The sequence below is a fragment of the Camelus ferus genome, chromosome 3 (genome assembly GCF_009834535.1).
Source record: "Camelus ferus isolate YT-003-E chromosome 3, BCGSAC_Cfer_1.0, whole genome shotgun sequence".
In the NCBI taxonomy this organism is placed as follows: Eukaryota; Metazoa; Chordata; class Mammalia; order Artiodactyla; family Camelidae; genus Camelus; species Camelus ferus.
In genome coordinates this window covers 113,540,407-113,554,311 of record NC_045698.1, presented here as the reverse complement: position 1 = coordinate 113,554,311, position 13,905 = coordinate 113,540,407, and the positions used below count along the sequence as shown (strand labels likewise).

Genomic DNA, 13,905 nt, shown 5'->3' with positions numbered 1-13,905 from the left:
ACATCCATAAACCTCCACACCAGAACCCCCATCATGGGGAAGACAAACATGAACAAGCACCTGTGGACCTTAAGACAGCCTCCAAAAATCCCCCTGCCCTGGATCTGCCCAACTGTGACAAGTCTTTGACTGTATTCGTCCATGAAAGGTGTAATCAGGTTTTAGGAATTTTAACTCAAGACCGCAGTGGAAGACTGGGAGCTGCCACATATTACAGCAGGCTGCTGGACTTGTAGCCAGAGTTTACCCAAATCGGCTTAAGGTGGTCGCTGCTGCAGCCCAGTTCATAGAAGCCTCAACAGATCTGACCTTAGGAAATGATATTTACCTCCATACACTTCATGCGCTTCTTCTTAGCTCAGCATCTTTCCTCGAGTAGACCCACTGCTGTGGACTCCTGCTTTTATCTCCAACTCACTCACGTCTTCAACGTTGTGGTGTTCTTAATCCTGCTACCTTACTTCCCTTCTCAGGTGAGGAAGAAGAACATGGCTGTACAGTCACTTTCTGATTGGTTACCCCACGTCCAGATCTGAACCGCATAGGCCTACCCCAGATTTAATTCTCTACGTGGATGGGTCTTATACCAAGAATAAACAGGGAAGGTATAAAAGCTGATTATGTGGTCACTACTCAATATGAGTTCACTGAACACAGACCTCTCCTGCAAGGGAATTCAGCACTACAGGCAGAAGTATTTGCCTTGACCAGAGAGCACGCATAATCACTCAAGAAAAATCAGTTGACACTGATGGCTGCTATGTCTTTGGTGTGGTACATGGTTTTGGAATGTTATGGAAACAAAGAGGTTTTCCAATCTCAAGCAGCACTCCTATTAAAAAGGGCGCACAAGTAGAAGTAATTCTCTCTGCCATTCTACTCCCTTCTAAACTCCCAATAATTAAGATTGAGGCTCACACTCAAAGACCTGAGCCCGAAAAATCAGAGACAGATACTGACAGATTTTCATGCCAAAGCCACTGCATCCAGAGAGGCTGATGAAATCTACTGCGTGGTTCAGAGGCCCATCTACTGATACTACTACTTCACAGGATAGTATGTTACCCAGCAGGGTTTATTTTTGTCTGTGGTGGTTTAAAGAAAATACATCTTGGGCCTATGAATGCCTAGATGGCTGGTGCTCCACTGGGCAGTGCTTTTGGGGTGATGTAACTGTACCCTAACTATCCACAATCCAACTGAGACTTCTCCCTGGTCTGGTCGACTCCCCTCAATTTGCATTATCAAACCAAACAGGAATTATCAGGAGGTTTTTGTGATTCACAATTAGGAGTAAGTGCAAAGGAGGCTATGATCAGGAATCTCTCCTTAACTCACAGAATCTGCTGCTACAGCAACAGCTGCCCAGCAAAAATCCCTGGACTCTCTGGCCAGGATTGTTCTTGATAATGGGACAGCCCTTGATTATCTTCTAGACGAGCAAGGAGGTGTTTGTGTTGTGGCCGACCCCACTTGTGCTTGGATTAACACTTTGGGGAAGTCAAGACTCAGCTACTTAGGATCAGTGAACAAGCCACTTGGCTTAAGGAATTGACTCTCCGTCAATAGGGTCTTTGATTGATGTTTTGATCTGAGTTGGTTTGGGTGGTGGGGACCTTGGCTTTGGAGTGCCCTGCAAATGCTGGGTGTTACCCTACCTAGAGTCATGTCTCCCTGTGTGCTGTGTTCTCTCAAAGGCTTTAAATGCATGCACGCAGCTGCTGGGGACCAGACAAATGACCTCCCTTGACCTAGAATGCCAAAAATGGGATGAAGAAAATGGCCAACTCAGGGACCAAGACTTTGGTTATCCTAACCTATGAAGTCCAGTAAGGGATCCAGCGTGACCCCACCATGAACAAAAAGTGGTAGTGTGGAGTAGCAGTAACACCATAAATTTTGAGCGATACTCTAGCACAACTGATAGTATTGATCAGAGTGGGGAACTGGTATAGGAAATTCATATATCGGGACCCACAAAACCGAGGCTGCCCCAGGGGCCGGGCCCGTCACAGATCTAGACCTAACTCAGCCCACATTTACTATAACTGCATCACTGTCTGGGAAACCTAACTACACCACTCACAATCCTTCAGCTCAGTTAAAGCTGGCTCCCTGTACCCTAGCAAACAGGACCTGCTGGCCTTGTAAGGAAATCCCCGACCCTTTAGCCAACCATGCCCTGTCTCCGAGTTACCTCATCTGATGCTCTGTAGAACTCAGTCTTGCCCACACTCCCTCAGAAGGAGTGCTCCTTTGCTTGTGGGGCATTGTCCTCCCCGAATCCATGGATTGTTTGTCCTTAAATAAAGGACGTGATACTCATTACTAAATTATATTATTTTTGTCATTTGACAGTTCAAATCCTGTTACCCAAAAACTGGGTTCGCCTCCTGGTGGGTGTCAAGGTGAAAGACACAACCAAGCCAAAGTTCAGGAGAAGGATTTATTATTACTTGCAGCAAGTAAGAGGAATACGGGGGGTGGGAGGGGATAGCTCATTGGTAGAGTGCATGCTTAGATGTACGAGATCCTGGGTTCAACCCCCAGTACCTCCATTTAAATAAATAAAAACCTAGTTACCCACACCCCCACCACCAAAAAGAAAAAAAAAAAACAAGGAATACTAGGGGTCTTTCCCAAAGCAATGTCTCCTCAAAAGCAAAATTGGGGAAGTTGTAAGCTAACTGTACATACATATTTAGGAAGGGGCTTGAGCAGAAGAGAATTTACCATCGAATTAGGGCCAAAGCGTTAGTTGAGTCAGGGGTCAGCATCACTCTTCCCTCCTCCACCTGGGTGGGGGCCTTACTTCATGCAGAACTCAAAGACATATTATTATGTATATCCCTCGAGGAGGAACTAGGAATCTGCTTTGTCACCGCACTATTGTTTGACTGCCTTTTCTGTTCCTGCATTTCTATGTTCCATAAGATCATTGATTATTGAGACTCATTCAAGGGCAAGCATTGTGGTCAAGCCTAGATCACAAAATGACTTTGGCCAAAATGCCTTCTCTTAGGTCAAGAAAGCCTTTCCTGGCTTTATAAGGAATGGCTTTCTTGATACAAGCCAAGTAGTTTATAAGCCATGTGGCTCTCAGAGCCTCAGTCTCCTCATCTCTTAATTGGGGATAATAATGGTACCAACCTTGTGAGTTTTATAAACCTGAATAAGATAGAGCATATATTATCCCAGTGCCGGCAAAATAATAAGCCCTTAAGGAATGCCAGCTGCTTTCATTATAGGAGACCATTGTGGGGACCAAGGTACTGTTTTACATAGTTGTAGTGTTTAATTTTGTTCTTATTAAAAACAATCTTTCTTTTATGAAATGATCATAGTACATAATAATAGACATTTGGTGACCTTACCTGGGAAAATGAAGGGTTGGCATCCCCAAGTTTATCCTCTGTGAGCAAAATGTGGATAACAATACCTTCCAGGTAATATTGTTGTGAGAATTAAATGAGAGAAATCTAAGTGTCCTACACTTACAGGTCCTCTGAGCTGGAATTAGACTTTTCTATACTCAGTTCTGTCTTAAAGAAATACAACGTGAGCCACATATATAACTGAAAAATTTCTGGTAGCTATATTAAAAACATCAAAAGAAATGTGTATTTAACTCTAATGATGTCTTTTATTTAAAATATCATTCCAACATGTAATCAGTATAAAAATGATCCTTGGAGTATTTTATAATATTTTTCTCCCACCAAGCCTTTAAGATCCAATATATGTTTTATATTTACAGCACATCTCATTTCGGACCAGGTATGTTTCGTGTCTCCAGTAACCACACGAGGCTGGTGGCCACTGGGTTGGGCAGCACAGCTCTGGAGGTACTGTCAGCAAAGCTATAGAGAGATACTGATTTCCACTCTTCCCTTCTCTTCCCTCGTCTGAATCTTGTAAAAATGCAAATCGAGCCCTGAAAAGCATCTTTCAAATTCACTTTCCTCTCTTTGGAATGTCCCTTTTTCAAGTACTGTGTTCCTTGGCTGACACAAAGGAAAGTCTTTGGGGTCTGGGTGGGCCTGGAAGAGGGAGGTGGGTTTTCTCTTTTCGTCTAAGACCAGAAGTTCCGGCAGGAGAGTACTTTCTAATTGTGGAAAACCAGAACTCACTTATTAAGAGTTATACACAGTGAGGAGTGATTTACATGCATTACTTTATTTAATCCTCACAATGACTCTATGGAGTAGGTTCTATTATGTTTCTACAGAGGGAGAAGTAGAGACTCAGAGAAGTTAAGTAACTTGCCCAAAGTCACACAGCCAGGAAATGGCAGGACTTGACCTCAGTGAATCTGAAGTCAGTACCTGTACTAAAGAGCTATTGTGTCATTCTTTATCATTAGTAAATTGCAGAGTTAGCATTCAAATTCACCTCTGACTCCAAGTTGATTCATTCAACCTATTCTGGGAAGCCGCAGTTTTCTCAATTTAAAAGGGAAAAATAACAGTCACTTTGCAGGATAATTTTAAGGATTAAATGAACTAATTTACTTGCAAATTTGTAGTGGAAATGGAAGTGCTTTGCCTCACTAGGGAACTCAGTTCTGGCTTTTCACTAGGGGCTCATTGTTACCTGATTACCACAAATTTTGGTAACCTTTAGTGACAATCCCAGTAAGTGTGACCCCAGTGCTTGGCACAAAAGGCCAAGAAGTTAGAAAATCTCCGGTGAGATCGTGGGCCCTGCGCATCCCTGATGATGGAGTGCAGTCCCTCAGTGAGACCAGGAGTCAGACCTCTCAGGTTCCAGTCTGGGCTGTCCCTTGAAGGGCTGAGAAACCTTGGACAAGTCCTTTCTCCCCTGTAAACTGAGGAGACAGAACCAGAGGGGATCTGAATTCCTTTCCAGCTCTGATCCTTCTCTCTGCAGAGCGGTGGACCGCCCTCCCACTTCCTTCCCCGCGCCCCGACTCCCCCCACCACGCCCCCAGCCCCCTGCACCTCGCGCCTCAGCCACGTGAGTGCGAATGCACGCGGTGCCTGTTTCCCAGAGAGCGGAAAGCGCAGAGGCGGCCTTATAATGAATGAATATCGAGCAAAAGGCACAGGGCTGAGGCTTAGGAGAGAAGTCACTATGGTGACCAATGCAGAGAGAATGAGCTCGGGCTCCTGGAGCCCCCCAAGGTCTCCTGCCTTTCATTCCAGAACTCTGCCGGGCTCCCCCCCCGCTGTGAGCTCTGCTGAGTTAAGTGCCTCAAGGTCAAGGGAACAAAGAGAGGACGACAACTAAATTGGCTTGTCTCTTCCCTTCTTCGTCAGCATCCACGGACCTGGGTGGAGTGGGCTGAGTCTAGAAGGAAGTCGGATTTGGACACAGGGGCCAGCCAACACGTACAGAAAGGGGTCGCCTCTGAAGGTTCAGGGATGGTTGGGGCGGGGCGGGGGCCGGAGCGGTACCACTTCCCATGCGGCGCCACAGAGACAGCCAAGGTCCAAGAGCTTGCAATGAATCATTTAGAGTCCTTGAAAAAAAAATCTTTTGGGGACTTGATTCTCATTTTCACCCAGTAAATACACCAGAGCAAAAAACGATGTGCTGTGACCCAAAGGAGACCAGAAAGGGCAGGCTGGTGGAGCTTCTGGGTTCCAGGATGGGGACTCTCTTGTCCTTTCTGCCCATCAGCTCCCAGGAAATGAGTCACCCCCAAAGCTCTGCACACCCTGTCCAGACAGCCCGTTTGGAATCCTCCTGTTTCAAGGCTACGCAGGCTCTCTCTTATTCACTTGTTTATGTATTTATTTGCCAAAGTGAGAGTTTAAACATTTTTTTCCTGAGAAATACATATTTATTGTAGAAAAATGAGAACTTAGGATTCCTGGAACATGGAGATGGGCAAAAAGAAAAGAAAACCCACAGTGACCCTATACCCGCTTGAAATAACTATTCACTGATTTAGTCATTTGTTTATGAATTCTACAGATATTTGTAAAGGCCTGTGTATGCCAGGCACTGTGCTGTGGGGTAGCGGGGCAAATTATGAACAAGACAGACATCATAAGGGTGTTTTCCTATGTATAGCTGTATACACATTACTTCCCCCCAAAATCTCCACTGTTTTAAAAACAAGCAAATACAAATAAAACAGAGAGTGGGAATTCGGTATAGAAATGAACCAAAGCAACTTGGAACTGGATATTCAGGTCATTTTTGTGTTTGCATATGTGTAGTGACAGGAATCGGTGGAAGTAGACACTGAACTAGCTGCTTGGTGGCGAGAAGCTATGAACCAAATGCTAAGAGCAGGGCCTGGCCCTCAGCCTCTGGCTCAGATTTTGCGCTGGATAAACCAAATGACCTCCACGCTCCCGCCCAGGCCTCCAGACCTTTGGGATGGATAATAAAAAGGGTTCCTGGTCCAATTTATTTGATATAGAGAAGATTATTACCATTTGACGTAGAGACGAGGAAGTCAAGACAGAGAGAAACTATGATGAAACAGAAGCAATTCTATCGAAAAGATCATGGGTTTGTGGTTTTCAAGAATGGATGTCATATTACGTGTACCTCTTTAGCTGAGGTTTCCACCCAGTTTTCAGAAAGCTGCACTTAAGGCCATCACAGCAAACGACAGTCTTCCCAGAAAAAACATAGGGAGCTCTTTGTTAAAAAAAAAAAATTTTAATGGAGGTACTGGGGATTGAACCCAGGACCTTTTGCATGCTAAGCATGTGCTCTACTACTTGGGCTATAAGCTGCCTCTGCCACCGCCCCCACCCCCACCCCCCACCCCCGCCACCCCGATTCTGAATCTCTAGATCTTGGTGATAACAATTACTGAGCTAGACTTACTTTGATTTAGGCTCTATGTTAAGCACTTCATGTATGTTACAGAATTAAAAAAAAAACAAACCCTGTAGGAAGGTAATTATTATTATGACAGTTTATAAATGAGGTTATAAGCAACTTGCCTAAGATCATGCCTTGATCATACAGTTAGTCAGAGTCCCTGTGCAGAGTTACATAAGGGTCATTCACTTCCACTCTCTGAGTTTTTAGACACCAAACTTTAGTCCCCTGAAGAGCTCAGAGATCAAAATCTGTGACAGCCAGGATCTGCTTGAGTAGTCAGCTGGATTCTTATCCCTGGCATTCATCTATCTATCCCTCCATCCATCCATCCATCTATTCAATGATCTGTCCAATCAACCACTATTCATCTGTTATAGTCTGAATATTTGTGCCCCTCCAAGGTTCACATGTTGAAATCTTGGTGATGGTGTCAGGAGGTGGTGCTTTGGGGAGATGATTAGGTCGTGAGGGCAGGGCCCTGATGAATTAGATTAATACTCTCATAAGAGAGGCCCCAAAGAGCCCTCTTCTGCAAGTGAGCATATAACAGGAAGTCTGCAATCTGGAAGAGGCCCTCACCTGACCCTGCTGGCACCCTGATTTTATACTTTTACTGTAAGAACTACATTTCTGTTGTTTATAAGTCACCCAGCCTGTGGCATTTTGTTTCAGCAGCAAGACCCCATCCAGCCTTCCAACCATTCATCAAATCCTCCATCCATTCAGCCTCAAGTACCAAAGGCCTCCTCTGTGCTGATGCTATGCTCAGAGGAGGCTGAAGTTAGAGGAGACTGGGATACAACAAACAGCACAAGTCAAAGCTGGGGCCGCCATAGATTTGGAACCCCCCGAGGGCATAATCTCTTATTTTGGTATTTGCATCATATAAAGTATGATTTGACTCTTTAAAAAAAATTTTTTTATTATTTATTTTAATGGCAGTACTAGGGATTGAGCTCAGGACCTTGTGCATGATGAGCATGCGCTCTACCACTGAGCTACACCCGTGTCCCCTGATTTGACTCTTGTCTTCTTTTCCAACCTTATCTCAGCTACTTATCGTCTTGCTTACTTCTCTTCTACCACACTGCTCTCTTTCTGTTTCTGGCATAAGCCAAGCCCTCTTTTGCCACAGGACTTTGGCAACTGCTGTTCCTTTTGACCCAAATATTCCTTCAGCAATGTCAATAGCTGTCTCCTTATCCTTTGCATTTTAGTTAAAATGTCTTGTCCTCAGAGAGGCCTTTTCTGACCACCTTATCTAAAGGAGACACTTTCTGGTCCTCCCTCAGCTATTCCCTATCACCTCATCTTGTTTCTTTCTTTCCTGGCATTGCTCACAATCTGTAATCATGGTATTTATTCATTGCTTATTTTTTAGCTCCCTAACTAGAAAACATGTCCCAGGAGGCTTTCATGTTCCTACTGCATGCCTTCTGCCTGCCCAGCCCAGTAACTGACACATAGTAGACCTTGAATATTTATTTGTTGAATAAATGGATGAACATGTTCCCAGTATTAGGAGGTTTGGAGAGTAGTAGAGAACAGACCTTCACAGACAGAGTAGGACAGAGGGCCTTGAAAGACAAGCAGAAGAGGATACACTTGATGTGAACATGGGGAGACAGTACAGACTCTTGAGTTGCAGGGTGAAAATGGTGATTTAGAAGTGTTGCTCGGTATGCCACCGTCCACTATAAATCCTTAATTTAAATGATTCACTGCAGTGTCTGGCAATGAATTATTGCAAGAGGTAATCAGGTCCTAGTTCCTGAACTGTATTCTTCTCCTCTGGGATCTTAGACAATGTGGGAACTCAGTGTTGGTCTAGGAGTTTCATGGAGCTCTATTTTGTGTTTAGTTAATTGATTATGGTGAAATATAGACAAGTGACCATGATGAAGACCCTGAAGGGTGGGATCCATGCTTGTTTTCTGCAGGCATCTAGCCAGCAGGAGATCAATTATTTGTTCAATTAATGAATGAATGAAACAATTATGCACTTGGAAAGACCTGGGTTCTAAAGGATTTGCTGCTAGCTATCTGTGTGACCTTTAACCTGGCTAAGGGTCAGTTTCCTTATCTGTAAAATAGGGAGAAGGCTTAACTCACAGGATTTTAAATGAGAGTTTATGCGAAAATCCCTGGCACAGAGTAGACACTAAATAAATTTGTTCCCTCCTGTTACTCTGCCCTGACTGGGATTTCCTACTCGCCTTTCCCAAGAAGAGCCACAGGGCTTGAAATAGAGCATATGGTGATATTTACCTTTTCCCATCTTCAGTCTTTTCAATGCAAAACTGGAATTCTGACTGCAACTTACTGAGTGACCTTGGGCACCCTTTTTGTGCCTCAGTTTCTTTATGTATAAAATGGGTATAATAATAGTACCTGCCTTATAGGAGTACTGTAAGGATTAAATGAGATATTATACTAAGTGTTTGTACTCGTGCCTGGCACATAGAAGTTGCTCAATAAATGTCAGCTGTGCTTATTCTTTAGAACTTTTTTTACTCCCTATAATGCTGGCAACTTTGTTCCTTTCCCTCCTGTAGTCATTCTCAGTGTCTACAATCTCTTCGGGAGAAAAGTCTCACTCTGAGGTGGAATTTGAGAGAAAAGGGCTCAGTAGATTCCTCCGGACAAAACAAATCAGGAAACTTACAGTAGGAATAGAGAAGTAGGGTCATTAGGACACTGAAGACAGAGGCTTTTTGCACTTGTGATATAGGAGAGGCCAGGAAAGAAAAAGGCTGAAGCAAGGAACCAGGTGCGACTACTTTCCAGTGAATTAAGGTTGAAAAAGTAGCTCACAGGGAAGTCTAGCAATGCCTCAGGACTACTCTCCGGAACATTCATCAGCTTAATTCAGGGTGCCTGCTATCCTTTCTATGTTCATTAGCATTTTCCTACTTTGAAATAAGTAGGTGCATTGTTCCTAGAAAGTGGGGAGAACTCAAAGAAAACACTCCTTGTGTGGGAGCTGGAGTGGCTGCCATGAGGTTATGGAAAATGTCTTGCACATCATTCTATCCCCGGCACCTAGCGCAGTGCCTAGCATAGTAGGAGCTCAAAAACTGTTTTGTAGAATTATTTGCAAACTTTACTTGTCCTTCTCTAAAAAGCTTGCGCCCACACGCAGCCGCAAGCAGGTCCGCGCCTAGAAATAACATTTATTCTAAGGACCTCCGCGCAGGGATTCTTGGGAAGAGGTTCCCCTCCCTCATTACCTCGTTACTCCTCCCCTCGGTCTCCTTTGAAAGAACAGGCAGGACACGTGATTCCCTCCTTTACTCCCACCTCTGAAAACCTGGCTGATAATGGGCAGGAGCGTAGGCCAACCACAAGGCTATACTTTTTCTTTCAGCCAATAGAAAGTAGGACTCCGCTTTTGTGACTCCCCCCGCCCCCTTTGAGCCCACCCCGCCGCACTCCTCCTCTAGGATTCGACATCTGACAACTCGTCCGGCCAATGAGAAGTTCCTACTCTGTATGGGAGGGAAGGACTGACTGGATAATTGACGTCCTCATCTGGCCAATGGAATATCACAAGTGCGGGAGGGGTGTAGGACGGAACCAATGGCGCGGTGCCAATAACGAGCATCGGGGTAAGGGCGGGACGAAACCGCTCGCGGGAGGGAGGGGAAGGCCCAGGGAACCAAGCAGCGCTGCCGCCGCCGCTGCAGCTCGAGTTGGAGGAGGGAGAAGCCAGGAAGAAAATGGCGGCTGTGGCTGCAGAGGCGGCAGCGACTGCAGCGTCCCCCGGGGAGGGGGGCGCCGGCGAGGCTGAGCCGGAGATGGAGCCCATCCCCGGCAGCGAGGCCGGCACTGACCCCCTCCCAGTCACAGCCACTGAAGCATCTGTGCCGGACAGCGAGGCCGACGGGCAGCAGTCCTCTCCTCAGGCCGACGAGCCGCCTCTCCCGCCGCCACCGCCGCCGCCGGGGGAGCTCGCCCGCAGCCCGGAGGCGGCGGGGCCGGAGCTGGAGGCTGAGGAGAAGCTGCCCGCCCCGGTGGTGGAGCCAGCGGCAGCCGCGCCTCAGGAAGGGCCCGACCTTCCACCTTCCCCGGCACCGCCGCCCGAGCAGCCCCCGGCTCCCGAAGAGCGCCAGGAACCGCCGCTGCCCCAGCCCGCAGCCCCGGCGCTCGTGCCGCCGGCGGGCGGGGACTCCGCGGTGTCGCAGCTGATCCCCGGCTCGGAGGTGCGGGTCACGCTGGACCACATCATTGAGGACGCGCTCGTCGTGTCGTTCCGCCTCGGGGAGAAGCTCTTCTCCGGGGTCCTTATGGATCTGTCCAAAAGGTACCGCGCCCGCCCCCAGCACGGCCCCAGGGCACCCCGGCCCGCTCGGTCCCTGGGGAGGGAGCCAGCCGGGGCGGCCCTTTCACCCCGGGCTCCCGCCTCCCGGGCGCCCCGCCGCCTGCGCCGCCCTCGGGTCCCGCGCGGCGTGTGGCGCGCGCTCCGAGTGGGACAGGCGCGCAGGGCCGCGAGAGGGCGGTCCCTGCCCCAGGTGGGCGCCTGCGAGGGCAGGTGTGCCGCCCGGAGTGGGTGCGGGTGCTTGACGCGCTCTCGGGTCTCACTCCCAGCCCCGGCCTCCTTCCACGACCTGGTCCTGGTTCATCCACACTGGGGCGGGTGGGTTAATGCAAAATGCAGGAGGATTTTTTTTCGGGGGGGATCAGAGAACGGGGTGCTGAGTGAGGAGATTGCTTCATTCTCAAATTAACCTTTAACTTTAATGAGGTTGGAGAAAGGGATGTGTGCATTGGGGTTCCCAAACGTTAACTGTCACTCCTTATAAAGCGGACAGCGTCTATTAAAAATAAGCCGTTTGACTATTATTCTTACTGTTAGAACTGTTCAATAGGGAAGTACTTTAAGAAAAGTAGCGTAAAGAAAAGTGTAAAAAAAATGAAATTTTTTAACCTTTAATATCAAAAAGATGATGCGGTATAACAGTGTTCAAATACGAATTCCTAAAACTAGATACAGTTTAAATGGTTGTTCACTCACAAACGTCTTGTCTTAGCACATTTTCATTTTTTAATTTAAATTGTTTGTGGGTGTTACTTTAAACAAGTGAAGAAGATAATCTGTTCTGAGTCTAGAGTGAAGTTAACCATTTTATTCTCTTTTGCAGATCTGAAGTGCAGAGACTCCCATTCACGGCTCTCCATTCTGTTTCCTGCAACAGCACACACACTGATGGTATCTCACCTGTTTAGAAATGGCTTATTTTAGTATGTTTTACTTTTAACTGCTTGCCCTCCATCAGGACATAAGATTTGGGGAAGAAAGCCATTTAAAACACCTAACTGAAGTGTGGGAAAAGATGGGAGCCTTTACAATTACTAATAACAGTGTTACATCTCAAGGATTTTTAAAAATTAGTTTCTTTTATTTATTTTTAAAATTACTTTGGGTTAGGACTTCTGCACTTTTGTTTTCGTAGTTAGAAAGCAGAATGAGACCAGTGTGCTTTCTGCTGGTGTATTTAATAGCAGAAGAGCGTATATGCTCAGTAGTGTGTATGCTGTTGACTCAAACAGAAGTGAAGGCCAGTGACTGTGTGAGAATCTGGATTTCAAATCTGCAAAAGGAAGGTGCAAAAAGGTAAGTTGTTTCTGGAAATGAAATGGATAGTCCTTTCTTGATTCGAGGTGCTCATTGTGTTGGTGTTTTATTTTTGAAAAATTTTCTTTGGTAGGGAACTGTAATCTGTTTTTTGAGTTTTGGTCTATTTTACCTACAGTGCATCTTATAAACAGTTTCTTTCGTTGGGGGTGCTATTCTTACTATGAACCTTTTCCATTTTGATGTTTTGAAGTGAAAGGATCCTGTCATTAACGTATTTTCTTTAAAAGCCATTAAGGGAACCATATGAACTTTTCATTCAACAAATATTTATTGAGCGCATCTGTGTAAGGCACCCTCCCAGGTGTTCTGAGTATTACATGTATGAGACACAGCCCCTGCCGTTTAGCAGCTTTGAAGGGAGGCATATACACTGTGGAAGTAGTGAAATAAACCACAAAGTATTTTTAAGATTTAGCACTTCAAGGAATTATTAGACCAATGATTGATTTAGGTTAGGAATTTTGCACTTTTGTAGTTAGAAAGCAGAATAAGACCAGTGTGCTTTCTTTTTTCATTATTTAATGTTGAAAAATAGGCCTGCCATTTTATTTTGTAATCTGCGCTTACCTTTCACAGTTTTGGGGTTAACTGATGATGCAGGAGATAACTCTTCGTAGACTTTACCAAGATCATGACTGCAGTTGTCAGTTGCTTTAAAACTAGTTTGTATCCTATTTGAATTGGCTATTAACTAAAACCTTTAGGTCAAAATAACAAGAGCTTCCTCCTGAGTGCCTGTTAGGTACCAGGCATTGTACCACATGTCTTAGTCTTTATAACTGGTGGTATTTTTCACTTATATAGGAGGAAATTGAAGTTCTTTCAGTTTGGTCATTTAGCTTGTAAATGGCAAGGTCAGGATTCAAATGCAGGCTGATCTGATTCTAAAGCCTGTGCTTCTTAAAATTTCATATTAGAAAGGTAGTGGGGTGACACATTTCCTTTTAAGCAGGAAGTAAAGAGTTTCATATTTCTGAAAGACAGTGCTTATCTTGACTTCAGTAGCTACATGGGATAATGCAAAGAGTATGTATGGATGTTGGAGCTAGGTGGATTCCTGAATCAGCTCATAGCCACGGAACTTTCTGCTCTGGGGACTCATTTCCTTAGCTGTGCTGGGAACACACAGGAGGCCCTGAAGTCTTGGTTCTTGCCTGTGCAGTGAGATAGGAAAGAATGAACATTTAGGAGACCACAAAGTGCATCAGTGTATGTGTGCTTTTCTTCAGCCTTCCACGGGGCCAGGTGCTGCTTTTATTAATAATTTTATTCTGACATTGTGCACCTTACAGAAATGTCTTTTAAAGTTGGAAGAGTTGTCCACCACGTAGAAAAAGTGTTTGATCCTAGAGGATTTCACACATACGTGGATTGATCAAGAGAATGCTTTTGTAAGCGTTTGACAGTCTTCACCTTCCTGTCATTGTATTTTTTGCTTTATTTTTAGAATTATTTAA

At 45.5% G+C, this 13,905-nt stretch overlaps 1 protein-coding gene across 6 annotated transcripts in view; it reads left to right on the top strand.

Annotated features, from left to right (window-relative positions):
• The window catches only part of PWWP2A (PWWP domain containing 2A), an 85,478-nt gene that overhangs the window by 44,522 nt on the left and 27,051 nt on the right, over positions 1–13,905 (top strand). For 3 of the 6 annotated variants that reach the window (XR_004318871.1, XM_032477217.1, XM_032477219.1), the window contains exon 1: positions 10,435–11,113. The exons of 1 other annotated variant lie outside the window; for it this stretch is intronic. Coding sequence is in view for 4 of the 5 variants with exons in the window: in XM_032477217.1 (XP_032333108.1) it covers positions 10,530–11,113 (584 nt within the window). In the remaining variant the exon portion in view is untranslated. Of the gene's footprint in view, positions 1–10,431; positions 11,114–13,905 lie in introns of those variants that run through there. 2 more of the 6 variants (XM_032477216.1, XM_032477215.1) reach the window with 1 other exon arrangement.